At 37.2% G+C, this 27,974-nt stretch overlaps 1 protein-coding gene across 1 annotated transcript in view; it reads right to left on the minus strand.

Annotated features, from left to right (window-relative positions):
* The window catches only part of PREX2 (phosphatidylinositol-3,4,5-trisphosphate dependent Rac exchange factor 2), a 291,836-nt gene that overhangs the window by 145,099 nt on the left and 118,763 nt on the right, over positions 1–27,974 (minus strand). The window contains exons 11-19 of the mRNA XM_027127947.1: positions 26,167–26,267; positions 19,138–19,241; positions 18,386–18,435; positions 15,759–15,834; positions 11,676–11,748; positions 9,056–9,198; positions 8,801–8,893; positions 6,960–7,108; positions 2,063–2,148 (exon numbers count right to left, since the gene is read on the minus strand). Coding sequence (XP_026983748.1) covers positions 2,063–2,148; positions 6,960–7,108; positions 8,801–8,893; positions 9,056–9,198; positions 11,676–11,748; positions 15,759–15,834; positions 18,386–18,435; positions 19,138–19,241; positions 26,167–26,267 — 875 coding nt within the window. The remainder of the gene's footprint in view (positions 1–2,062; positions 2,149–6,959; positions 7,109–8,800; positions 8,894–9,055; positions 9,199–11,675; positions 11,749–15,758; positions 15,835–18,385; positions 18,436–19,137; positions 19,242–26,166; positions 26,268–27,974) is intronic.

A 27,974-nucleotide genomic window follows, 5' to 3' on the forward strand; every position in this document is an offset into this window, starting at 1 on the left:
TGGAAGACCTCTTCCTCTAGACTAGGAGAAAAATTGGTGACGGTAAAACAGCCAACAACGTGTGCAAAAAAAAGGAGTGGGACTTGGAGGCGTTCATACCTGGGAGCCTGAAGATGTCTGTGAGGTGAAAAAGGAAGTCATCATGGGGGACAGGAGGCAATAATGAATAGAAAAAGAGACAGCTGATCAGACACATAAGAAGACTGCTGAGTAGTGACAGGGCTCAGTAAAAGACAAGACAGTGAATTGGGATGATACTAATTCCATATCCATGATAGATTTTTCCTAGCTGCTCAGGAGAAAAAGCAATGAATGTAGTTAGGTTCATCCAAAGCTGAAATAAGGTGGCCTGGATGCACCTGAGGGATAAGCACAAGAGGACCCTGGATGCACCTGAGAGACAGGGATGAGAGGACCCTAACAATGCTGAGAAGAAGAGTGATGGAAGTGCTCCACCACGGGGATAAAGCTGGCTAAGGAAGGAAGTGGCACTTGGAGGGATATAATTAACCGGGAGAAAAGGAGAAGGATTCCGAGACTGGAGGTCCCAACGGAATTCTGTTTACCATTTTTTATTGAAGAAGCAACCAAATTTTAAAGCAACCAGATAAAAGACCCCAAAAAAGAGACTGTAGTCAGAAAACGGCATATTAGAATTGTAGATTCCACAGGTGAAAGTCCCATTATTGATATGCTCTAGTGTGTGACCATGGGAAAGGGCTGAAGAAGAAAAATGGGAAAGAAGTTTCTTTTTCTTACGGCAAAATTACAGTGTAAAAGGAAACCACAGACTGATACCATATTTAATATACACTCGAAAGGAAAAGCACATGAGTCTTTCTTTTACTCTTCAGAAGCAAAAAGCATAGTAACCAGAATTGGCCCTACCCTATGATTAAGTTCCCAAAATACAACCCTGCTCTTTAAAAGATACTGTAATAGGGAAACAGACACAGTTTGATTCACTTAGGTTTTCGGTTATTTCATAGTATCAATAATGTGACTGGTTCCTTTTTGGTTTAGTGAAAATGAAGGAGATATCTGATGTATCAAATATCCCATTTCGGTATGCAATGAATCCCATTTCAGTTTTATAATTTTAATGAGTTACTGGACACATTTTAAATGTCTATTAATCTATGCGTTTTAAAATTCTGAGTGAAAAGACAAGTTTTGAAATAAGATTAATTTTTACCCTACATACACTAATGAAAGCAATTTCATAACCTAATAGGGGTCTAGGTAGTATATTCTTGATAAATGTGATTCGGATAGCAATGTCCTCTCAAATTTTTCCAGTCTAATATTGGGGTGATCATGTTAAGATGCTCTGCAGCGCACATATCTTAGTAATGAAAAGCATGTACGTCTCTTGTTAAGATAAACACATGGCTTCGCATGCTTAGTGATCCTTCTTGCTACAGCAGCAATTTATTTACTACGGTCAGCAATGTGGGATCTAACAGTTATTCCCTTAAATCACATTAGTATTAGCATAAAATTTAAAAGTACATATGTTAACAGGAGATATCAAAGGCTGATTTGCCTATCAAACAAAAAGAATAAAATATAAACATCAGTTTTGGGTCACATAAATTATTTAATTTAAAATGCATTTTATGCTTTATAAAATGCATGGCTTATGAGAATAAAGTAATAAATCATATAGCAACAGACATTATATAAAGGAAACAGATCATTCTTAAGCCCAAACACTCACATCTTTGAATCGCTGACAAAAATATAATAATTTGCCGTCAGAGAAAAATACAAAACCTTAAAGTCATTATATCCTTTGATTAAACTAAAGCATACAGAAAAAGGGAGACTGGGAAGCATCATTCTCTTATGAATTTTTAACAATGATAAATATGTCTTACAATTTGAAGAGCTTTTTTGAAAATATTGCTTTAGAAATATACTATCATTGAGCTAATACAGTAGAAATACCAGTGAGAAAATTCACAGCAACATGACTATGCACTTTTAAACATACTGTTGCTCAGCAGGGAGTATCCAAACCTGCTGGCAAGCTGGTTACCACACGGGGTGCATTTCTCACCTCTTCCCACCGCATGCACCACCGAAGGGCCGTATCCTCGGATCTGGAAGCCAAGTCCCTCCGCTGAATCTGGGATTTTCACTGTCCTAAAGCCAATCAAAAATAAGGTGAGATGATTTTAAAACACCACAGTTGGTTGAAACAATAGTTGTCCACACCTTCATTCAGTCCTTCAGTAAATGCGTATCATAGTCTCCCGTGTGAAAGACACTGGGCTGGACAAGCATGGCGGGTGCCCTTCCAGGCGCCCAGAGCAGGCACGTCACCCTGGGTTCCTCCACGGAACACAGTCGTTGTGTAGGATATCCTGAACAAAGGCTCTGGGGTCAGACAAACCTCGCTTTGAATCTTGATTCAGTCACTTCATAGTTGGATAACTTGGAAGAACTCCTTAACTGAGCCAGTTTCCACGGAAAGATGATGATGTTAACATTACTTTGCAGGGTGTCAGTGGAGACGAAAAGAGAAAGCTCTGGTAAACTGCCCCGCTGTGAACTATGTAAATACTTAGTAAAATGGACGCTTCTCTCCTTAGTTTACTCTGACAAAGAAGGCATCAGTGCGCTGCGAAATCTGATCGTTAAAATTAATATAAAAGAAACACAGGGTTCACACGTTTCTACCTGTTGGGAACTTCAGCAAAGAGCGACAACAAAGAGCTGGTTTTAAAGAACAGATCTGTCAAACACAATATCAAAAGAATTTAACAAATATGATTAAATTTTGTGTTTATTCAGTGGAATTTTAAAAGGATAACACACCAAAAGGTAAACCAGAATAAGAAAAGCTGTATTTTTTGTTTTCTGTTTTTTTTGCGGTACGCGGGCCTCTCACTGCTCTGGCCTCTCCCGCTGCGGAGCACAGGCTCCGGACGCGCAGGCCCAGCGGCCACGGCTCAGCGGCCACGGCTCACGGGTGGTTGAGCGCGGGCTCAACCACCGCGCCACCAGGGAAGCCCGAAAAGCTGTATTTTTAATGAATCCACATGGAAAAGAAGAGGAAGAGATGGAGACCTTGAGTCAGCCATCATGGCAAACCAGGGACGGATGTCCCACTGGTAGTAATCAATGAACTACTCCACGGAAGGAAGGCAGAAATCAGAAAGCAACCATGAAAAGCAGAGAACACGAGGCAAGACGGAACATCATAACAATAAAAATGAGTTTAAATAAACTGCCAGAGAGAGCAAAGACAAATGAATACAACCCAGTACATTCTGATGGATGGCGCTTGACACCCCAGAAACAAGTGTTTTCCAAAAGATGATGAATTAATCATGAACTAAAGGTTGGCAGCACTTCAAGGGCACATTAGACAGAATCAGAAGTTAGGTACAACAGCACTTATTTGCAGTCTATGAAAGAGCAACACCGCATCTAGAAAACTCGAGAAAGCCATACACTGCCCTTAGGGCTGAACGCAGGGGCTGGCCCCGCAATTTAAAATATAACCCCGGGGCTTCCCTGGTGGCGCAGTGGTTGAGAGTCCGCCTGCCGAGGCAGGGGACACGGGTTCGCGCCCCGGTCCGGGAAGATCCCACGTGCCGCGGAGCGGCTGGGCCTGTGAGCCATGGTTGCTGAGCCTGTGCGTCCGGAGCCGGTGCTCTGCAACGGGAGAGGCCACAACAGTGAGAGGCCCACGTACCGCAAAAATAAATAAATAAATAAACAAAATAAAATATAACCCCAGCAGGCATTCAGGCATTCCATGATAGAAATGCAAACTGTCTGTTCTAGGGAAGCCTGAAAATGTTATTATAAATTAGGTTACACACTATGAAGTGATCTGTATATTGGTGGCACAGAGGTCACGGAACTAATTCATCCTGTATCCTTAATTAAACACTTTGATGGATAAGGCTGTATCTGCTTCCTTTGAACATCACCTTGGCACTACTGTGTGTTAAAGGTACACTGGAAGACGGAAGATAGAACTGACTGAGGAAAAGAAAAGGGAATAAATACATCTTCTGAGCATGAAACCAAAAATAGAGGTAGCTCATGCTTCTCTATGTTACGAATGAGAGTTCACTTTTGCTGAAATAACTTGGAGCTTTCTGGCCATGGTGAATTATTGTTGCTTTTGGACTGCGAAAAATTCATAGTGAACTCTCAAAACTCTTTCTGAGTAAGGTCTTCTATCTTATATTGCTAAGCAAAGCTGATCTTACTCTAATCTTCAAGAAGATGATGATATTTTTTCTTAACAAAATTTATACAGAGCACCGTGAGATGCATTTTGTTCATAATACTGGGCTCTCTTCATAAAACGACCTTTGGAAAACATGTTCCCCTGCTGGGACCACTATACGATTAAAAGAAGAATTAAATTTATACAAGAAGAATGCTCATTTCCTGTAGGAAAATAAGTGCACTAAATTATCTGCCACAAAGCCTTCTGAAAAATTCCTTGATGTTATCAAGTGTAAAATACAGCTAGGTTCAAAAGAAAAATGCTGTTGTATTTACCCGTCGTATTTTGCCTTTTTCCCCCCAAACAGGATACTACATAAATTATAAGTAGCTATTATAAGAAAATATGAGAATGATTTATAGGAATCATATGTTAGAATAAGGACATATGAAAGGAAAGGTTGTAATACTTCAGACAAATTAAAAATAAAAAGGAAAAAATTGAGTACTCCATCCTCAAAACAGTTTTGAAATAAAATGTAAAATGTGCTCTTGATGTAATAAAGAAGCAGTGGAAAAAAAAATGAGAATAGATAAGCGTCACAGATAACATCACTGGAATAACATACTAAGTGTGGAACACCTGAATAGGTTTTTTTTTTTTTCTTATTTAATGCTACCTTTCATAATGGACCCAGCACCTCATAGGTGCCCACTACATTTTATTTATTTATTTATTTATTTTAACATCTTTATTGGAGTATAATTGCTTTACAATGGTGTGTCAGTTTCTGCTGTATAACAAAGTGAATCAGCTATACATCTAGATATATCCCCATATATCCTCCCTCTTGCGTCTCCCTCCCACCCTCCCTATCCCACCCCTCTAGGTGGACACAAAGCACCGAGCTGATCTCCCTGTGCTATGCGGCTGCTTCCCACTAGCTATTTTACGTTTGGTAGTGTATATGTGTCCATGCCACTCTCTCACTTCGTCCCAGCAAACCTAGATTTGTTTAATGTTCTTAGCACCTCTGTGACATAGGGACTCTTATTATCCCCATTTTTTATGGATGAGTTTGTTGAAGCAACACAATTAGTAAGCAAATGGCGAAAGAGAGGCTTGAACCTGGACGGGAGATATCGGGTTTCAGATACTGTGCAGCAAACACAGAGGGAAGAGTCAAAAGACCCAGGTTCCAACCCTGCTCACCTAGCAATTAATTCTAGGACTGAGGATCTGCCCCTTTCTATTCAGTATTGAAGCTGATGACTTCAAAGTCCTCTAAATTGATATGTCTATGATCAGTGAAAAGTATTTGCCGGGTTAAATCAGGGGGCAAGGGGCTGTGGAGAGGGCCTTTAGCTTACTAATGATTGCTCCGGAATACTACTGCCTTAGTCTTTTCCAATCTGTCCTTTTCCTTTTAAATGCCCTCAAATTGTCCAGAGGTTGGCAACTAGATAAGCCTCATCCTAGATAGAGTTGGAGAAAGGGTGACTAATAGATCATAATTAGGTTTAGAGAGAAGACACTGTCATGGTTATTTGCTGCCCTGTATCTCAAAGCCTTCCTAAATTACTAACTTTAATGAGTCACTCTCAGTCCTTCAGACCCCTTGGTAAGCTGTGGGTAGAAGCTAAAGCCTCTACCTTGATGACACTGCAGAATCTAGCCCATTACACTGCACTTTAACTCTTAAGATAAATGATGGACCCAGCTATTGCTGAAAATATATACGAAGGTAGGGAAGAATACTATACCATATATACTTAGAATATTTTTATAAGTAGTTAAAATAAACCTTTTTGTTTCTGAAGCGGTAACCTTCATTTACCTTCAAATTAATGAAGTTGCTTATTACTATTAAAATAATATACTTCAATTTTAAAGAGTAATATTGATATAATCATAGTACATTAAGACATTATGCTAAGCACTTTATATATATTCTCTCAATTAATTAATTAGTTAAACAAATCATGGAAATCTAATACAGGAACACGAGACCACCAATGATTTGCAGACAAAAAGCTAATGTTTTCCAAGTATATCCATAATATCTTGTTAATTTTTTTCAACCCCCCTCAGATCATTAATCATGTTCCCATTTTATAAATACTTGATTGTATGTACGTGTGTCAATACTTAGAAAAATCAACTAGCACTGAATTTCAAAAAACTAACAATGGTCATTTATGGTTAATATGATTATAAGAAAATGTCTTCCTTTAGAAAAACCTGTACTCACTAACTTTTCTATAATAAACATAAGGTTTTTTTCTAATCATAGGTAGACAGACATATTTTTAAAAAATAATGGACATATTACTAAGTACATGAAAGCATGGAAGTGTCTGTCACCCAGGTTTGATCCCATCTCCTATGAACACTTAATCATAAATGGTATCATAGTCCCTGAAATTCTTAGAGCTGAACATGGCGGAATAAGGTTTTCATTGCCAAGTGTTCTACTAGTTTTCTTCACTCATAATCAAACTCAACCCAACCCAGACCAGAAAAATTGGGGCATCAAAAGGAAAATATTATTCTGTTGAAACTACCTGATTTAAGTAGCAAGCATTTAACCATCATAAGCAACGTATTTTTTCCCATTATCTACAGACCAGTATCAGTAATGTTGGTGACGTTTAAATGTGCCAAGCAGTGAGATGCTTCATTCCAGATGTTCACTCTTAACTTTTCCATTTTATTCACCTATGTCTAATTTTTTAAAAAACTGCACATAAATTATACAACTTACTCTCTCGGCTTTGTGCTCACAAGAACTCTTAGAGGTTTTCTGCTATGTAAGCATGATTTCAGGAAGCAATCCACTTCATTGAAAGGTCTCATAAAAACCAGGTCACCATTAATAGCAAAAATCTTTTTCCCAACTTCCATGCCAGCCATCTAGGAGAGAAACAGCAAAAAAAAAAAAAAAAAAAAAATCAGATTTTATTTTAATAAGGAACCTATTTTTTCACAGAATTAGAATCTGAAAGGGTCTAGAACTTAGAGATTTTGACATTTTAACACATCTGCAATGTTTTCATACAATGTCACAATACAGAACTGTGGAAGAGATAACACAGTTATTCTCTTTGACCTACTTTTAAATTTGATCACCCATCTCTACTGAAATTCTCCTCCCTCCCTCCCTCCCTCCCTCCAGGACTTAACACTGTACTTCTCCTGTAACCCTTTTTTCTGTTATATTTTATAGTTCTTATTTCATCCTTTTAACTACAGTCAAACCCCAGGTTAAGTTTTTTGCCTTTGTTTTCTATCTATATCCAAATAACTGAGGGAGTTTCAACCTCTGTATAGACATGGATAACAACCAAATATACATCTCTAGCCTGACAGCATAGGGGACCACAGGGCAAGAGAGAGAAATGGCCTGGAACCAAGGAAGAGCTCCAACAGGCACAGATCACAAGATGCTGGAAAGATGACAAGGAAGACATTATCTCTCCATGCCAATCAGGCCAATCTTCTTAACCAACCCTACTGCCCATAAACTATATACTGTTTTGGTTACCAGCCAAATGACGAAAACCCGGGAGAGGGCATTTTATTGGTGGCAGAGTCAGATGAAGCTGGGCTCCAAGAACACCCTCTGAAAATGACTGGGGAAAATATTTCCTCATCATAGAAAATAAGAAAAACAGTCATTTGTTGGCCAGGCCCACCAACAGAGTATGGGCTGAGCAGAGTTATTTTGTTTGAAATTAATATGCTGTACATAGAGCTTTGTCTTGCACGAGGTTGGTAAAAGACAGAGACCTTGGGCGTCAGCAAATCGGGTAAGTGACAGTTTGCTACTAACTTTAAATAGGCACAAAGTTAAAAGCCATGCTTCATTCATTTTCTCATTCTTTATTAAAAATTTATATATTGAGACATTTGCTTGAGGATTAAGCATTTTATAAGCCAGGCAGAGGTAGGAATACTTTTAACCTGACATACTTGGGATATAACACTAGAAGGTACGTTCCATGAGGGCAGAGAACTTTGTTTTGTTCACTGCTGTATTACCAGAGCCTAGAACGCTGCTAATCATGTACCAGGCACTAAATAAACATTTCTGAATGAATGAATGATCAGGAGATTCCTCTGTTTAAAAGTCTGGTAAGGTGAGAGTACATTAATCAATTTATCGGCATTAACCCAATAAGAAAATAAACGAAAGCATGTGCTTTACTGGTGGAAGTTGTACTTAAATAAGGCAATCAAAAGTGATGGAAAATAGAAGATACAGCCCTAGATTTAATGGAAGAATCATGTGACATACACAATACAGTCCCACCCTATGCTGTCTCCACAGGGCTGCAGGCTAGAATCAGACATGGAATAAGCCACCTGGACTCCTAGGAGGTCGACAGTTCAAGCTGTAGATCTCTAAAATACCTCCTCCCACGATCCTTAAGTACCCAGACAACCTCTGTCACGAATCCAACAGTATTTAAAAGAACCTCAGAATAAGATTATTCAGAAACATTATTTTCCATAAAGATACTTAAAGGTTGATTTCACTTTGTTTAAAACTTTTATGTTTGTATGTCACGGACAAAGTTAAATAAAAATGCTAATTTACATTACCTCAGCATTAGACCCCTTTTCTACCAGCTTTATTATTGGAACTTTATTTTTGTCTTCTAACCCAAAACCATAGCTGCCTTCATTGGATTTAATCTGAAATGCAAAATATTAACGTTATTAATAAAACAACTATGAAAAAACTTACAAATCAAACAGAATGAAATAATACGGTGCATCACTGTCAAACACGTTTATGTAATCTCCTGTTAATGCCTAATCAAGAAGAAAACCTGCATAGCACAGTAACAAACTTACCAATAATGATTTGGCTATAACATTTTCTACAACTTTTAAGTCATGTTTCATCAGTCGATGTTTCATATTTGATCCTTCCATTTCCTCATCAGCAAAAAAGCGGAAAAGTAAGGGTTCGTCTTTGAATTCACTTTTTTCAAGGACTATGGAAACAGAGAGATTCAAACTGTTTCAATTATCCCCAAATTGACCTCAGTTTCCATACTGACAGACCCTTCAGTAAATTAATACCCCGTCCCATTACCTAGAACAAGTTACATTCACAAATATCCCAATAACCCTTTTTTATTTCTTGCTATAATTTCAAGCCAATGTTTCCTTTAGATTACTATTACCTAAATAATTTTGAATTTTTAAAACAAGTAATATATTTTTCATTGTTAATGTTTTTTCTTAACCAAGTCTGCCACCTTTCCAGATTAAAACCCAACTTTAAGTCAAAGATTATATTGAATCAAAAAATGTATGCAGTTCAAAACACAGAAACCTACAGCGTTTCGAATTTGTAGTAAACATTTTAACTAAAAACACAAAAACATTTCTGTTTTTAATATCCTACACAATCATGGGAAAATTCAAATGGGTTAACTGTTGCCCTTATGTGTGTGTGCAATTCCCACTGTGGTCGCTTTTATTCCAACCCTTCAAACCAGAAAGATATCTTCTGGGTGAAAAGTGATTTTAGTTCCCACTAATTCCTAGTTCTTTTCTGTAAAAACATTATTCTCAAATAACCTTATTTCTGCAAAGGTCAGTTTCTTCCCTTTTATCTGAACATTAATATTTCCCCCCAAAGTCCCTAAGCTTCCTGGCACGCTCTCATGATATAAGGTATATGTTTTGTTAGCCTTTTTAAAAATAAAGCTAAATACTAATAGAAAGAATTTGTTCTCAGTGAGGACCTGACAACTGTCAAAGTGTCTTAAAAGAGAAATCTTCTCTATTTCTCCTTATCTACCCTTATACCCTAAAGCTTACTTTTTGAGACAGGTTGATTCACTGAGTCAGGGATCTAAGATCTGCAGTCCCAGGGCACAGTAGAATGTTAGGCTTTATCATAAGACAGACCCGGAGCTCAAATTCCAGGTCTGGGACTGATTCTGGGTGAAACACTAGGAAAGTTACTTAAACTCCTTGAACTTCAGTTTCCTCACCCGTAAAATGCAGGCAGTAAAACCTTCTTCATAATGTTGGACAAAACTAAAATGAGGTAATAAGTGTAAATAACTTGGCTTATAGTAGGCAACCAAAAATGACAGCTCTTTGATTTCATTATTTTAACAGAGGTCCAAATCACAATTGTTGACCAGTTGTATGTACAAATTGACCTTTGAATGAAGGACTGGTTGGCAACGTGAGTTAACAAATGAAACTACCAACCACAAATTAAAAGGTAACACAAGTTGTAGGTGACAAGAGAAATGAGGATATAATTGAGATCGAGTTAGGTCTTGCCTACATGACCTAAGCAGTTTCCCAAAACTCACATGGTGTTTCTGCTACTACTGTTTTCCTCCACCAAACAGTCAGTCTAAAGGCAGGGAGAGAGAACATCAGTAAGGCCAGGAATGAGCGGAACTAGCTGTGCTTTACTGACAGAGACTTTCGTAGGGAAAACCTTTACTGTAACTCAATATTTAAAAAAAACTATTTAGATAAAATTGCTGCTTGTTGATACTTTCAAGAGAAAAATAATCAAAACCTTTGAAGGTTGATATTATAGTTTTAATCCCCTATAATGATGTCATTCCTTCCATTCCATTGTTGGCTCTTCAAAGACAGATATTTCCCCTATCACAGCTCATACAGTGGTCCAGAGATACTAGAATGTAATGGAATTCCCAAAGGAATATATGATAACCAAGGATGCTCTCAAAATCGCTGTTAACTTTTGCTGTACTTCTTTTCTTTGGAAAGAGGTAACAACTTTCTGAGTGTAATTGACAAATAGGTACAAGAGCTATCAAATATACACATATGCAAATATTAACAATGAAAAGAGATTGTTTGGGTTTATGGAATCTATAAGATGGTATGAATAGAGAGGGAAAACTAAGTCTCATTATTTTTATAAATTGAAGGGAAATGAAGTCATCAAACAAGAAAGAAATTCAATCTTTAATTAGCAGCCAAAAAGAAACAGATTTTTTTCCAGAGATTTATAATTTTGTTCTCTGAGATAATTTTGAAAGCATTTTTCTAAAAATAACAATAAATGTTCAGATTAAATGCTCTCGTTTAATCATTTTAATATATACTGGCATTCAAAAAAAAAAAAAACATGGGTCTGACCTAAAATAGTTTCAAAGAGATATATCAGCTTTTTTTTTTTTTTTTTTTTAGAAACTTCTAGTTCAAGCTGTTGGTTTTTTGGGATCAGTCTAGAAAAACAGAAGAGAAGTAATGGCAACTGGTAGGTAAGAGTCATTAGACACAGCAAAGGCACCAAAGTGACACTGAATGCAGACGTGGTGACCCCAACAGGGACACATGGCAAGACCCAGACAGTCTTGCTGGTTTGTCTCCAGATGACTTCCCTGGAACACTGAGACACTCCCAGTGTCCTAACAAAACGAAACAGTGAAATACATCTGTAAGCTTCCACAATAACAATCCCTACCATGGTGCATAAATCCATTGTCACAGAGTCCAACGCCAAATATCATTGCCTCTTCTCTGGTGCGGCAATCCCCCTGTTAACCACAAAAGCCCTGTACAAGTTAATAGGCAACTGAAGATTCTGCTGCATCTTAACCGCGTTTGACATTTCAGCACTGGACTGACAAAGCCATTCATACATCAGGACAGACGCTGCTTTCATAAGGCCACGATCCATCTAAGGGTTATAAAACATTCACTTGATTATGAAAATATCTTCTTCTGACATTACATAAAAAATAAAGATTTCATACTTCTTGAGAAAAATCATGTCTTATTTAAAAGGAAAAATACATAGGTAACTAAAATGTATTGCTATCACAAATGATCCCTTTCTCTTATTTCTTTGATCTTATATCGCAATTATGTAACAAGGAAATATCCTACATATTGAAAACTCACTAAATAAAACTTGCTAAGTAAAAATTATTATGCGTGATCTCAGCTATCACCTCCCTTCCACAAAATGGCCTTGCTCTTTAAGTACCCCCAAAGAAACCTACTAATCTAGGGTGACTCGTAAGACCCTAAGAGTGTGTTGTTCAGTGAAGTCAGCAAATGCAAGCTTCTCTTTCCCTATCTTGCCAAAAAAAAATCAGCTCATATAACTGATCCCCAAAAGAAAGCCCAATGCAAACTTCTGTTATGATTTTTATCTAGAAAACATCTATTTTATTCATTTAAGTATGAATTCATATACAGTCTGCCCTCTGTCACCACGGGTTCAGCATCTGAAGATTCAACCAACCACGGATCAAAATTATTCAGAGAAAAAAAATCCAGAAAGTTCCAAAAAGCAAAGCTTGAATTGCAGGACCAGACACTGTTTACATAGCATTTACATTACATCAGGTATTATAAGTAATCTTGAGATTACTTAAAGTACATGGGAGGTTATTTGCAAATACTACTCTATTTTACGTAAGGGACTTGAGCATCTGTGGATTTTGGTATCTTCAGGGGTCCTGGAACCAATCCCTCGTAGATCCCAAGAGGGCCGACTGCATGTGAATATATATGTGTATATGTATGTATGTGTGTCTATATGTCATTACAGTTGTATGTTTTACAGTTTAAGAAGCGCTTTCTTACATATTATCTCATTTTTCCTAGTCCTATGTTTTAGCTCTTAGGTACAATACTCTACCAAATCCATCCCCTCTTCTCTCTGCCTTCTATTTCATTTCTATCTCAACACCCTAACCCAGTGTTTCTTCATTTCACTCCTAAATTGCCATAATTTTTTCCTGTACTTTCTCTAACTTATTGCCTTTATAGAATTAAACTTCCTTACACAGGAATATCATGTTCCAAAACGTTACACTGACTCTCTTCTTTAATAATCGTAAAATATCAAAATTTTCTGTTGGGCTTCCCAGGCCTCCCATAATCCTAACTTCATTCTACCCCTCCAGCCTCATTTTCCAAAGGTGGGGTCACCTTCACTCTTGTCAAGCTGACCCCCCCAACTGTTACCCTTCACACATTTAAATTCTACCTATCTGTCTATCCAGGACCAAAACAAGTGCCGCCTCATGCTGTGACAGCTCCACCCCTCACTAATCCTGTTAACTAACAAGACATGTATAATCTGTATCTTTGGACAACGCATCTGTGCCCTTTTCAAAATATAGCTGTTACGTAACTTTTATGAATTCACTCAAAAGATTTTTTTTTCTGCCACAAAGTGTGCCAAGTGCTACAGAGAGTAAAGCACTCAAACAAAAAAATACTTCCCTGCCCTCCAGCAATTCAAATCTGGTGAAGAACTTAGTCACTTAAAATATGGTATATAATAAGTACCATCATCCAAAAGCTATCAGATCTAGGCTATACTCCAAACAACACATGGACTATCACATTGGAGTCAGTTCTCTATCTGGTCCCCTTAAGCTCTCCAAGTCAACTCAGTGTCCCGGTCAATGCGAGAAATTAAGTTTTATTATCACTTGAGAGCCTTGGTGGAAAGAGACCCTTACTTTTAAAATATCTCTTTTTCATCTTAGATTAAGAACTGTAACTTATCCTTCTCTTATCATACCATTACCATGTCTTGCTTTTCACAGCCAGCCCATATTGTCCTAATCTGAAGCTAGAGTTAATCAGGTCTGATACGTACATTTGGATACGTTTTACACCATCAGACTCATAAAGCTTAAGTGACAGAGAAGAGCTGACATATACAGCTAGTCCAGTAAGCAGAAAACAGCTGTGAAAATAAAATCTAGAGAGATTAAGTGACTCAATCGTTTGCAGAACTGCTTATCAGCAGAACTGTCATCAGACACCAGATTACCTGAATCCCAGTCCATTTCAATTTCTATTACGTACAATTTCTACAGACGTTGTCATAACAGACCACTAAGAAAACCTGAAGAAAAAAAGAATTGCAACTTGGTCCGTTTTTTGAGCAACTTATTTTAGTCTTCTAATATTCACACTTGGAAAGTAAACGTGCCAAAGAGGAAAAAAAAAAAAAAAAAGTTGATAACTGACTTCCTGAGTCAGAACTTTAAATATTTATTCCACATCAGCTTTTGCTTCAAAGAAACTTTCTTCGGTTTTCTCATCTAATCAACATATAGTACAAGAATTCATGTGAATTCTGTTAACAGCTTAATTTCTAGGTGAAATTCCAACTGTTACCAAATATAGAACCAATCCCAATGACACACACTGACCATAGTGTTATAAAAGGCTCTCACACTAGTCAATCCCCTGGACATAGGGATTTGGGTTTTATCGAAAAAGAACTGTTTGGTTTAATCTAAGATCTTAATTTCTAGATAAAATAAATCTAAGTGCCATAAAATGCAAAAATAGGGGGTCTTGGATAGTGTAGAAGTTAATATGAAAAATAAAAATCTCAAAATGTGTGTGCACAGATGAATCAAATGGGAATTAAACGTTAATATTTGAAACAAAAAATAAACATTTCTATGACTGAGCATCAAACGTTATTATCCACTTGCAACAAAGGAGGTAGGCTAATTTCTTCAATAACAGAAAAGTAAATTGACTCAAATATCCAAATGTAATGACAACATTTCAACCAAACAATATCCCCTTTCTCAAAATAGTAAGTTCTGTCAAAGTGGATATCGGTTTTCTTAGCCTTTTCTTTAATCCCTGGAAAACATTTGACTATTTATTACTTGATCTAGCACAATAAAACATTTAAATAAATTTATATTTGAATACCTATTATGATGGGCTAGATGCCTTGAGTTGCAAATAACATTTTCTCAATACCAGCTATCAGCTCCCACATTCTAAGAAGCAGAACAACAATCACAACAAATTTTATACTTTCCTATTTACAGTGTATGCAGATGGATACTGTATTTTTTTTGGGGGGGGGGAGGGGAGTGAAGCTTGAGAGTGGGCCAGTGGGGAGGGATAAATATTTTGTGATGCTGTCTACCTATGGGCTTATAAAGTTTACAGCTGCATTAGGAGGACAAGCATTACCATTAGCATGAAAAGTAGGGCAGATCTCAGTTGCAAAAGCTTCTAGCCATACACATAGGGCAATACGTAAATGATACATCTTATTGCATTCACCCATTCACCCTCCCCTGTTCACACTAATTGGAAATTTCAATCCATTTCAGAGAAGTAAAGCTCATACTATCAAAACACAATTATTATCTAACAGAGAAGAAGGCACAGGGAGATTAGAATAACCTGCTAGGACTGAAAACCAGATACCTTAAAACAAATCAGTGAACCAAACATACAAGTAATTTTAGTACACGCACATTTATTTAAATTATACTTCGTTTCTTGACGGATCTCAGATGATATTTTTGAATCCAGAAACACCTTCCTCTTGAAAGACAATATTGCATAAAAATCAAGTCTGGGACTCTGAAGTCAGACGATCCAGGTTCAAATCCTAACTCTGCTTCATTTTAGCTGTATGAACTTGGTCAAGTTATTTCACTGTCTCATTGGCAAGTGGGAGTTTTAAAAAGTACCTAAATCACTTCAAAGTCTAAAGCAGCAGTGAATGTAACTCAGTAACTTCTATTTGTCTATTTACCTGTGCAATTAACCAGTCTATCAGCTTGTTGGCCATAACCACAGATTTGTAGGTTCTTAAGTGGTAATCTTTATCTCTATAAAGGAAAGAGAAAGAAAAAACATTAAGCAAGAGGACAAGTAAGCACAAGGAACCATTTCATTTCGTATCAGTGTGCAACAGAAGAGTTTACTCACTGTAATTTGAATTGACTGTCCCACTTATGTGTAAATAAGACAGCTTTACAAGGTGTACACACCTGAAAACTCCCTTCACCAGCTCACACCAGAAGAAGAAACCCACAAGGATACCAAAACAGCACATTTCTTCTTTCACATTTTCCTATATCCAAACTGATTGTTAATGCTATGTTACCTGGTAATAACTTGGCTAGAAATACAATAGCTCATTAGTAAAAGAAGAATAAAATAGAATTCCCTCCCTTTAAATCGAGATAGAGTCTACGAAAAATCTCCTCAAAGTACGGGAAATAAAGCAACCCCTTGTATTTCTGCTCCTGAGTTCTCCAGGAAGGCACGATTTGCCCCAGAGGATTATTCGTTAGGCTCAGCTGTAGTGGGAGACCTGAGGCCTGTCTTGAGGGAAACACACCGAGAACCTCGTTATTCATTTTGTCTGATCAGAGCACGGACTCAGCCACGCTGCATCCCCAGGCAGCCCCGGGAATCCTGGCTCTCCGCAGCAGACTCTCCTTTCTGCAGACTTCCCAGTTCTGAGAAACGTTTCAAAGTCTAGTTAGATACCAACAAAGTGCTCATGATCAGAATAAGGCCCCAAGGGTAGAAACCTGTAATTCATTTACTTTGCGGGCCTGGATCAAAATGGAATGAGAAAACGACAGTCTTTTCAACATGTCAAAAAAATCCAAACTGCAATCAACTTGGCGTGACAAATAATTACTGGCTATATTCATGGTTCTTGAGCTTCTGTCAGTAGTTTACAATTAATACTGACATCATTTCATCCATTTTCACAAAAAGCTCCCTGAAACATGAATGAAATTTCTGAGAGTTCAACAGTGAATGAACTAGTTAGCCAGTAATCAAGAGCAGATTTTAAAAAATCTCTTTAAGTCTACCTCCCTACTTCTGATACCTCATCACCCATTTCATCTTGGTTTCCATGTGTCAATAAGAAGGACAGGGTAGTCTTTTATAGACCACACGTGGGTCTGTAGATTCTTCACCCAAGTCATTTTTCTTTTCATAAGCTGAGTTCACACATGACTATCGTACATTCCATCTGTTTTATGGGTTTTTTTCTCATAAATTTACCTTGCACAATTCATAAACCATCGTCATTTCTAGCCAAAGAACAATTCCTTCTTATCAGCTCTTTCAGAATGTAACTTTCTTGATAAGAAATCCCACATGGCTAAAATATATTTTCAGAACGCATTTTCTCACATGTGAAACCTACATATACATACACATGTGGCCTGAAAAAATTATCCAGTATCGTCTTCTATTAGTTTAGCAGAAAAAAACCTTAAGTATCGAACCATTTTTTAGCATTACATTATCCAACATATTCACAGAGTGCCTGTGCCAGGAATATAGCAGGGAATCAACAGATGTTGGTTCCTTTCACCTCTTTTTACTTTGTGAAGCCTGCTTGTGAAAGTGGACAGGGCATTTTCAGGAGTAATAGGTAAAATTCTGTCTTCTCCTTCGGGACCTGCAGTGTGGGCATTCCAACGCTGACCAGCAACTTTTGGAATCTTTTTTTTTTAAGCTCTGCGTTTCCTTGGAATTGGAAAGCAGAGTGAAAAACAGAAACACTGTCCATCAAACGTTTGGATTCTACAGACACAACTGAAAAGCCTCTATATTCATTTTAGAAATAGTGTGTTCATTTTTCTGTTCCAAAAAGTATGTTTTAGTCAATAAACTCCAAATGACATCTGGCCATCTGAAATTAGTTTTACATTACATTACATCCTACTACTTAGTGTATACCAGTGCATATTACAAAAGTACTGATGATCTCTGTTAGTAATCATAACACAGAACTCGAAGTTTTCTGCTGTTTTTCTAAAGAGATAAACTGAAAATGAATCCTGATGTCTCTTTAAAAAACAAAAAGGCATCTCTTCAGAAGTTAAAACATGGTACAGAAAAAAAATGAGAAAATTATAATTATTAACTCCAAATCAATTCTTAATTTTCAAGTGCAAAATTTTTTCTTTGGATAAAAGATGATTAAAAAAATATTGTGAAATAAAATACATATCCAAGATTTGATTACACAGTCTAATGAAAAAAATTACTATACAAATAACCATAATGGTAAATATTTATAGTAAACAGTATTTTGAAATCCTCTACCAACCAGCCAACTATTATTTATTAAATATTAACTGAAGGTGGATCATTTCAAAATCAAGCCTGTAATTTACTATGAATTAATGGCAAATAATTTTAGAAATCAGAATAAAAAGAGTAGAAGAAATGGTATAATTAGAGCCTCAGAAAATTCAGAAATATTTTCAGATAAATCGTGACTTAATCTTTAAAAGTAAAATTTTCACTTTGGGAAGAAAAACAAAATAAGTTAAGTTCCAGCTTATCTAATATGCAATATAAATATTTCCATTTAACCTCCCAGAACTTAGAAACTAGACTCACCTTATCACTGGAGTAAATAGACTATGAAGACGGCAATATAATCGTACGCCCTATTGTAAAACAAAAATATGTCAAAAGCAAGTAAGATCACTCAAAGGACAAACCAATGAAATTTTGAATAAAACAGATTCACTGTCAACATGCTGAAATCATTACCCTATTATTCAAATGATACATTACGTCATAAAAATAATATAACTTAAATCTTTAAAAACAGAATTAAATTGTGCTATGAATTTTTCATATACATATGTCATACACAGAGGACTTTTAAAACTATTTTCTTAAAATATAAAATTTTGAGATATAATGTAAACAGAATATAAATCTATGTAGTGGTCCATCATACTACTTGATCATTATATGTCAATATAAATTTTGTCAAGTGTACAAAGAAAACTGATATTACATAAATTTTATGTATTTATCTTTTTGTTAAATTTATTCAAGTATCATGACCACTTGTTGCTACATGTGAAACAGTTTTCAACAGATATAATCTTCTGAGTTATGCAATTGCACTATTCCCTTTTAGAATTTAGATAAAGAGAATAAAAACAATGATCTAACATTCTAATTCTTAAAATAGCAAGAAAAAAATCAAGAGGTTTGCTTACGTACGTCATGTAAAAATTTTCTATACCGGCAGAGTTATTTTAAGTCTCTCTACAGGATCTTATCTTGCTGAAGATAAGAATATAACGACAACACGAATTCTTTTATTGATAAAAGGTTATGGGAGAGGTTGTTACCTTTGAAATCACATCCTGCATCTCATTTCTTGGATAAAAGGTTCCATCATCATAGCGAAATCGATATAACATCTGTTCTGGTTTGAATTGATGTTTATCCGTAACTAAGAACATAAGAACAGTATATTAAAATCCTGACAAACTAAAAACTGGCAGATAAAAAACATATTCCCAAATACTGAAACTTTTAGTTTTATCAAAAGCTTTCGTTTTCCTAACATAGTAATGCTAATCCAGTATTTTGATAGTGAGATTCATGATAAGATTTTGTTATATAATATAGTTACAACTTCCATGTAATGACTGAAGAACTAGATTAAGGTTAGCCACATTTAGGTACCGTAGCGCATGCATTTGTGCGTGTGCGTAGCGATTTACACTTAAATAAATAGACGAGTTTGTGTTTTCTATTTCTTCACAATGCCACAAAGTCAAGCAAAAAGTGCCCTTTGAATAGCAGAGACTCCAACTAGTGAGTTACCATTTGACTCTCAGCCCCAGAAGTGAATTTTAGCATTTATCTGTCTTATCCCACAGCGATCAGGCCAAGACCACACATATACCAATCTTGACCATTTATCCTGTGTTTAGATCTTCAGAGTAGATTAGGTAAATTCAGTATGTAACTGATTCCAAAATTTTAACAGTTTTCTTACACGGACAAATGCTTTTCTTACACGTCACTTAATTTTTTTTTTCCTCAGTGGAAAATGAGAGTGGTCAACCTTCACTTCCATCCTTAAGACTTTCCATTCATAAAGACTCCTACTAAACTTTCTCTCGTTTCCTTTTATTCTAGGTAGTCTGATAAAAAAAAAAAAAAAACTGTTCTAGAAAGGAAAAACCTCAAATTAAATCTCAAAGAGTTTACAGTTAAATGTTTTATTTACAGGGAATGAAAAATTTGCAGAAGAGATAATTTGTTGCAATGGGCTCTATTTTCATGATTACAGAGAAGACTTTGACCTTTACTTTTTGCTAAAAATGTTGAAGGGGGAGAAAAATCTGTCAGAATTCTCATGAACTACATTGGTGAATCCAGAAGAAAGCCAAGCGACTTGTAACACACACACACACACACACACACACACACACACACACACACACACACACACACACACGCATATGCAAAGTTTCAGCAATTTCACCCTCATCTATCCAAACCAAATGCATGGCTTGCAGCCATAAAACTGAGACAGGCTTGCTGCCAAAAAGGGATAGACAACACAACTTTTGGCATCTTTTTTCCAGATTAAGCCAAAAAGAAAAAAAAGCATATGTGAAAGAAAAATAAAATCGGAAGAAATATTTTGAAATCCTATGGCATGTTTCAAGACCAGTTATTTACTTCTCCTGTGCAATCTACCTATTCCCATTTTTATCCCTTAAGATTCATTGAAATAAGTTATTATATTGATGTTCCAAAATTCAAGGAAACTTGGGCCCAAAGGTATCTTGCCACAATAAAACAAGTGGTGGTTCAACCTGTTCAAAATGGAATGCTTCACTGTAAGGTAGACTCTTGTGACTTTGCTAATGAATCTTGGGCTAATCTGCAACTCTACGCTGTTGCCTTGGAAAAACAGTGAATAGTTCTGCATACAAATCCACTCCCCCAACTTCTCGAGCATGGAAAATGGGTTTATTAGCTGATGAGAAAGGTTGCTGAATGACATCTTTTAAACAACTCTGTGATGCTGGATATTACCAGGGATGTACTGGTAAATGATGAACAGCTTGCTCTCTAGTGTTGTGGAAGAAGGAGCACTGATGTGTAACATTCGCCAGTTTCCACGGTATCAAATACTCCCACGCTGGCCAATTTCCAGCTACCAAAATAAAGTCACTGAACACAGAATGAGATGTGCAGTGACACATTATTATTTAGTATTTCCACCATACAAAAATAATAGACATAAGTAACACCACGACCACAGATAACAATAAAATGTAGTAAAATAATTAGGAAGTGATGAGTTCTAAGGGTATAGTACCTTTGTTTATAATATAATTTAGGTACTTATATGTTTGTATAATTTAATTTTAATAATAGCTGTGCTTAACTACAAGCTTGCAATTTATTTAAACAGTTAATCACCAGCTCTCTACAGCTTTGACCAGCCAACTTCAGCACACCACTGGCTATAATGAATGAGCTCTCTGAATTCCCACATAAGCATTTATAATGTAAATAATAAAGCCAGACAAGAAGAACATTATCAACATATCACAGAGAAAACATATGCTGCCTCAACCCAAGAATTCCCAGTACAGCAAGGCTTTGCCTCTGATGAAGTTCTCAACGATATTTGCAATGTGAATAATAGCATTAACAGTCAACTTTTTTTTTTTTTTTTTGCTGGCTCTTTATAAAACAGATGGCTCATTCAACTTTATTTTAGGAATTCTATTTTCACTAAAATGCAGCTGGAACCACATACTAATGAAACTAGCCTGCTTGGCCCATATTTCTTCATTCTAATAAAATTATTAATGTGAAATTGCATAATATGTTCTCTTATCCTAGGCTTGGGAGAATCTCTACTAGTTAACTTTGGACACTAAAAAAAAAAGGTTACTTCCAGCAACAAAAGTTCTGTATACCAGATCGGACATTACAACTGATCAGATCCTGATAACGGTAACAGCACAGGCCACTGAAATCAAACTGTGACCAACAGCACTTTTAATACAGGGTACTCAGTGCTAAATTTCTCAGAAAAAGAGTTAAGCAGGTTATAAATATCATTGTTCAAAAAGATTTCAATTCTTTTAAGTTAAATAATAAAGTGGCCTTGAATTTGAAATTTCAGAATAAATTTTAATACAGAATTTACTACTTTCTTTTCAAAATTGTATTACTGGAAAAGGTGGTGTCTGAGGAAGGGGAGGAAAGTTGATTAGGACTGAAATTCTGATATCCGTTCCAAAAAAAAAATCTTATGCTGTTGAATTTTTCTCTTTTAAGAGGAGGCAATTAAAATATTTTGAGACATATGTTAACAAAATAAGTAAGGGTGGCTCTCTGTGATTCCTTCCAGATCTTTCAGCAGTCCTGAACTGAAAAGGTCAGACTCTAGAGTACTATGTTCATGAAGAGATGGAATAAATATTATTCCAACTCCACTTTGTACTAACTTAAAATTGACTTGAATGTGTCTGCCTAGCTACACATGTCTTCAGGGAAAGTAACAACAGTTTTGTTACTGTAAAGTAAGTAAAATTCCACCCATAATAGTTGTCTTCAATTTTCAGAACCTAATTCATTAAGTAAACGAGCAACTCTTCCTCATACAATTGCTGGATCACCTGTGTTGAAAGATGAAAACAAGAGTGGATGGGTGACTTGAAAATAATCTTACAGCTCCTCTGAAAGGATAACCTCTCCTTGCGCCTTGACCTTTCCAGCTTTGGGAATAAAGCTTCTCTAATATCCTGTTATCTGTTACAAGGTACCTCATAGTCAAAAAGGAAAATACTGTGACAAACTTAGCATAGCTCTTTCTAGAATATAGTTAAGTAATCCCATAGAAGTACAAAAACTTACATATCCATAATTTTTTAAACAATTTAATAGCAGTATCTATTGTTGACAGATAGCTTTAAACCATTTTTTTCTGTTATTTCTAATTCATAAAAGATTAAAGTGACTCAAATTAACAACAGAAGTCACAATAACCTCAACTGAGAACAGAAATGTTAAAAGTGATTTTTGTGACTATTATGTGCTGATATCATTGTAAAACATTAACAAATAAATATAATGATTACTCTGTCTTTCATATGATTTCATAGATCTTATATTGACCCAGGAGCTAGGAGCTAAGCCTCAGGGGCAGAAATTGGGTATTTTTTTACCAAATTGGTTTAGCTTTTGTTTTTCCTGCATATGCATGTACAGGACACTTCTAGGAGCCTCTTGCAGCCAAGGGTGACCACATATCTGAGTTGTGCCCACGGACATGTGCACAAAAGTGATGCACAATGGGAAGGGTACAAACCCATTTAAAACAAACAAGAAACTCCACCCTTCCTTCAAGGTGACCTTTAGGAGCACTGTATTGAAGATGGAAGAGCTTCTGTTGGGCACCAAAAACCCTGCATGAAGCAGGGTGCCACCACCTCATCCTCCACCACTGACTGAACTGTACATGAGTGACAAATTAGCTTCTATAATGTAAGCCACTGTATTGGGGAGGCTTATTTGTTACAGCAGCTAGTGTTAACCAATACAGTTTTCCTTCTCAATAGTCCTTGCAAAAAATTAGTTCTCCCATCCTAGTAGATTTCTGTCTTGTCTGAAAGGAAATATTCCAGCAGCTGGATTTCTTGATGGACAAGCTAAAAAGATAGGCTTAAAACTATTAGACCGTAAGAAAAAAAAAGGTCAAGGGTTCATATTTACATACCTTCATGTACCTAGCATAATATCTTACATGTAGAATGAAGGAAAGAATCAGTAAGGAAAGGAGTAAATAAAAGGTATCCATAAACAGATTTTCCCTTCCTTGCTCTAGTGGTAATACACAGGCCCTGGAAGTACATAGTCTGAATGGGAAAAGAATAATCACTTCTGAAGGTCAATGATTGTATACAAAACCTCTTTACATGCCACCTACTTCAGCTTTAATAGATTGCAGGATAAAACAAGTACAGTCCATTCTTGTCCCAAATATATACTTGGTCATGGGGTTAGAAGAAGAGAAAGAGGAGCATAAAGAGGAAAGCCATCTAACTCAACATCTTTTCATTTTTACTTATAAGATACTGGATGACGCTTCTTAGCATACTAGATGCTAAATGGTGTTTTAATGGCATTAATGAACCAAGTACAAAATCAAATACAATTTATCAACATTATCTGCTCAAAATATATTTATTCACTCACTCAGCAAGTAATTTATTAAGCACCTATATATGCTGGGCATTCTAGGTGTTTGTTGTATATTAACACACAAGGCTCCTGTTCTCACGGTGCTTATATTTTGACTGCAGTCTAGAGTAGGGATGGGAGATAAAGAGAGAAATATTAAACAAAGAAACAAAACAACATGATAATTTCAGAGAGTGATAAGTAGTACATGAAGAAAATTTCAAAAATTTAAGAAGTAGTTTATTGGAATAACGGGACTGGGTAGGATTCTAAAAGGCAGAGTGTCACGGAAGATGAGTCATAATACAGAGACTTTTGTCGTTTCATTCACTGCTGTGTCTCCAGCACCTAGAAAGGTCACTGGCATATACTAGAAATTAATAAGCAATTGTTGATTGAGAACAGCAAGAGCAAAGATCCTAAATGGGAAGTCATCTTGGAGTGTTCAAAGAAGAGAAAGAAGGTCAGGGTGGCCCCAGTGTAACGAGTTAGGTACAGCACTATGTGATAACTCAGAGAGGAAGTCAGGGGCCCTATCATGTAGGGCGTTGTGGGCCATGGTAAGAGATTTAGGTTAAGATGTCTGGACTTTTCTTTAAGTTTAATGAGAAGCTAGTAGATGCCTGTAAGCAGAGAGCGCCTGAATCTTATATACATCTTAAAAGGTCTCTTTAGCCATTACCTGGAGAGTGTTCTATGGGGATGGAGGACAAATGTGGAAGCAAGGACAGAGAAGGTGGTGACTGGGAAGAAGGTGGAGATCCTGGAAGGGAGAGCGGTGGTCTAACTAGAGACCTGTTTGGTGGTAGGGCTTACAGGGCTTGATGGCATGAAGGAGAAAAAGGAATGCCAGGGGATTCCTATCTGGGTAGATGGTGGTACATTATATTGGCAGCGTCTACTGTGGTGGGGAAAAATTTGGAGGATTTAGTTTGTTTTCACCTCACTCTAATTTAGAAAAAAAAAATGAACATCAAAACACCACAGCCAAATACCCATATTTATTCATAGTTCCCTGCCTTTTTCTCCTCTCCCACATTTTGCATTAGAAATTCTTCAAGCTTTTATTCTTAGTCCCATGATCATTGCTTTCTTGTTTTTTGTTTGTTTGTAGTCTCTTATCGCATAAGAACTTCATGCTCTCTTGAAATGATTCCCAAATCTGACCCTCACGCTCTCTCTACCCTGAGTGTTACACCCACACATTCTCAACCTCTTGCTGAACGCTCCCCTGCAGATGTTTCATACCCAATCCACCGCAAACCCTTCACCTTCCCCCCGATGCTCGTCCTCTTGAATTAGCTATGTCTGTCATCCAGACAAAAAGCTCAGAATAATCTGATCTCACCCCTCACTCTTCACCTCCTAAGCCCAAACAGACATCAAATACGCTGTCTCAGCTTCTCCAGAATTTCTTGAATGGGTCCCTCTCATCATGCCATGGACACGGCCCTGGTCCTTTCCCTCCTGGGGAAGGAAGGGTCCCCATGGGCAGGGATCTCTGTAATCGCTAACTCTCCACTCATCTGTTATCTCCAAAATCAAGATCTGGTCACTCCTCTGTCTCCAGATGCCCATCACCTCCTCATGTCCCTCAGAAGAAGCCCCACATACACAGCCAGCAAGTTAAAATCTGCTGGGATCAGGTGTTTGCCTACCTTTCTCACCACACCCCTCGTCCCAGCCTATTCATCCGTGAAGGATACGGTCCTGCCACGTGAGACTCTGACTTAGTTCTGAAGAGGCCACCGTGAACCTTCCCACTCCCGTGTCTGAGTGCTACTACTTCCTCAGGGTGGAATGTCCTTCTGTCTTCTGTCCTTGTCAGGGTTCCATTCATTCTACAATGCCCAGCACTAAGGCCAATTCCCTCACGAAGCATCCCAAATACTCTAGTTAGAACTCGTCGTTCCTTCCTCTTCAGTCCCACGTCACTTGCCTGGAATTCTGTGTTGGAACTGTCTGTTTCAAGTTAAATATATCACCATAAACCCATACTCCCTGAAACAATATTCTGTATAGATGAGGCACTCAAAGATGTTGGAAAAAACATAAGCATCCTACAATGTGGAGAAGTTTTAAAACTAAACTGATCGACGCAATGAAGATACACGTAATTTGTGGATAAACAAACAGGCGATTAATAAAATAATTACCATGATGGATGATTCCGTTTTCTAACAATGCTTGTCCCAAGTGAACACCTTCCTCAGGCCTGTGAATCTCTCCGATTTCCAACAGCCATGACACAAATTCACTGCAACAGAAATCCAATGAAGGTAAATCATTAATTTTTTCCCCCAGGAAGTCTATCCTTACCATGCATTTATCAAGCAGCTATGAAAGGAGTCTCAAAATAAAAAGGAATGCTTGCAGCGCATTTCACATACATGGTTTTCACATATGCAAGGCCCACAGATATAAATTGGACTCTATTCTAGAAAACTCATGTCCATACATTCAGACTTACCTAAGCTATACTTAATAACTATTCAGCTTATTGAGACCTTTAGTAAACACAAAGGGAAAATTCTAAAGTAGCTTTAACTATAGGTTATTACGCACATAAAAGCAAATTTGGGACGAAAGAGAAAACAACAGATCCTAAAGACAGCTAAACGACAGAACTAGATAGAGTAATGATGACTTCATATAAGACATAAACTGTCTAAAAGTAGCTTTCCAGGCACAAAGAACCAGTGGGTTTGAAACTCCAAAAAGGCAGACAAAATTAAACTGCATGCCCTGTATGGTAGACAGACTTCTAAAGATGTTCTCCCACCCCCCTATCAGGAATCCTACCCCTTGGTTTGTCAATGAAATTCCAATCTAGGTAGCCCTGTGAATGGACTGGCACATGTAATTAAAATCCCAAGTCAGTTGTCCTTAAAATATGGAAATTATCCACGAGGGCCTGACCTGATCAGCTGAGCCCTTTGAAGCAGCGTTTTCTCAGGCTGGTGGCACAAGAGGAAGTGAGAACAAGTAAAAGCACAGGGAAGGTTCAACGTGCCGCTGCTGGCTTTGCAGCAAGAGGGGGTCATAGACCGAGGAATACAGACAACCTCGAACGGACAGCAGCCCTGGCCAATGGCCAGCATGGAGACGGGGCCTCATGCTTACAACTACAAACGATTAAGTGCTGCCAACAACCCGAATGTGCTGGAAAGCGGATTCTTCCTCAAACGCTCAAGGTAAGAGCCCAGCCCCTGCTCTGCCAACACCATGATTTGGCCCCTGTGAGACCCTTAGCACGGAACCTGGTCTAACGCACCTGGACTTCTGACCTACAGAAATACAGGCGAATACATGGGCATTGTTTTTAAGTCACTAAATACATGGTCATTTGTTTTGCAGCAATAGAAAACTGATACACACCAAAAGACGCAGAAAAGTCTGACTACCTTGTTTTCAAATTTTAAAATTACTTGGTAAATTCATTGTTATATCTAAACTGTCATCCATAAGGAATACTCCAACACGAAACCAACCGTCAGAACTGTCTATCGCACACATCCGATGTGGCTGAGAAAGGCCACTGAGGACCCGCAGCTCACATCTTTCGGCATTTCGGGAGAGGATGGGGGGCCCCAGCATCTCAGATAAGAGAGGTGATGTTTTGTAACACTTAGGAGAGCTTCAGCTCAGTACTGATTTTTTTTTATGGCCATGTGGTATCATTAGGGGAACACTAAAGACAGAGACTTATTACAATAAAATATTCACTCATGCTCATATTTAAGAAGCTAACATTCGAACTCTTACATTAACTAATGAATATATTTTAGAATGGTTTTATTTTTTGCACAGAGGCCAGAGAAGCAAAGCTATGGAAAGTGTCAGGAAATTACTTTTCCATTTATTTCAAAACTGAAAGCAACACATATGGTAAAGCCAAAATAACCAGGGGATACAGAAATTCAAAACTGGATGTCTAGCCTACAGCGCACATCTGAAGGCAGAA

This window comes from Aethalodelphis obliquidens, unplaced genomic scaffold (genome assembly GCF_003676395.1).
Source record: "Aethalodelphis obliquidens isolate GAN/ISIS:26980383/991018 unplaced genomic scaffold, ASM367639v1 scaffold33, whole genome shotgun sequence".
Classification (NCBI taxonomy): Eukaryota; Metazoa; Chordata; class Mammalia; order Artiodactyla; family Delphinidae; genus Aethalodelphis; species Aethalodelphis obliquidens.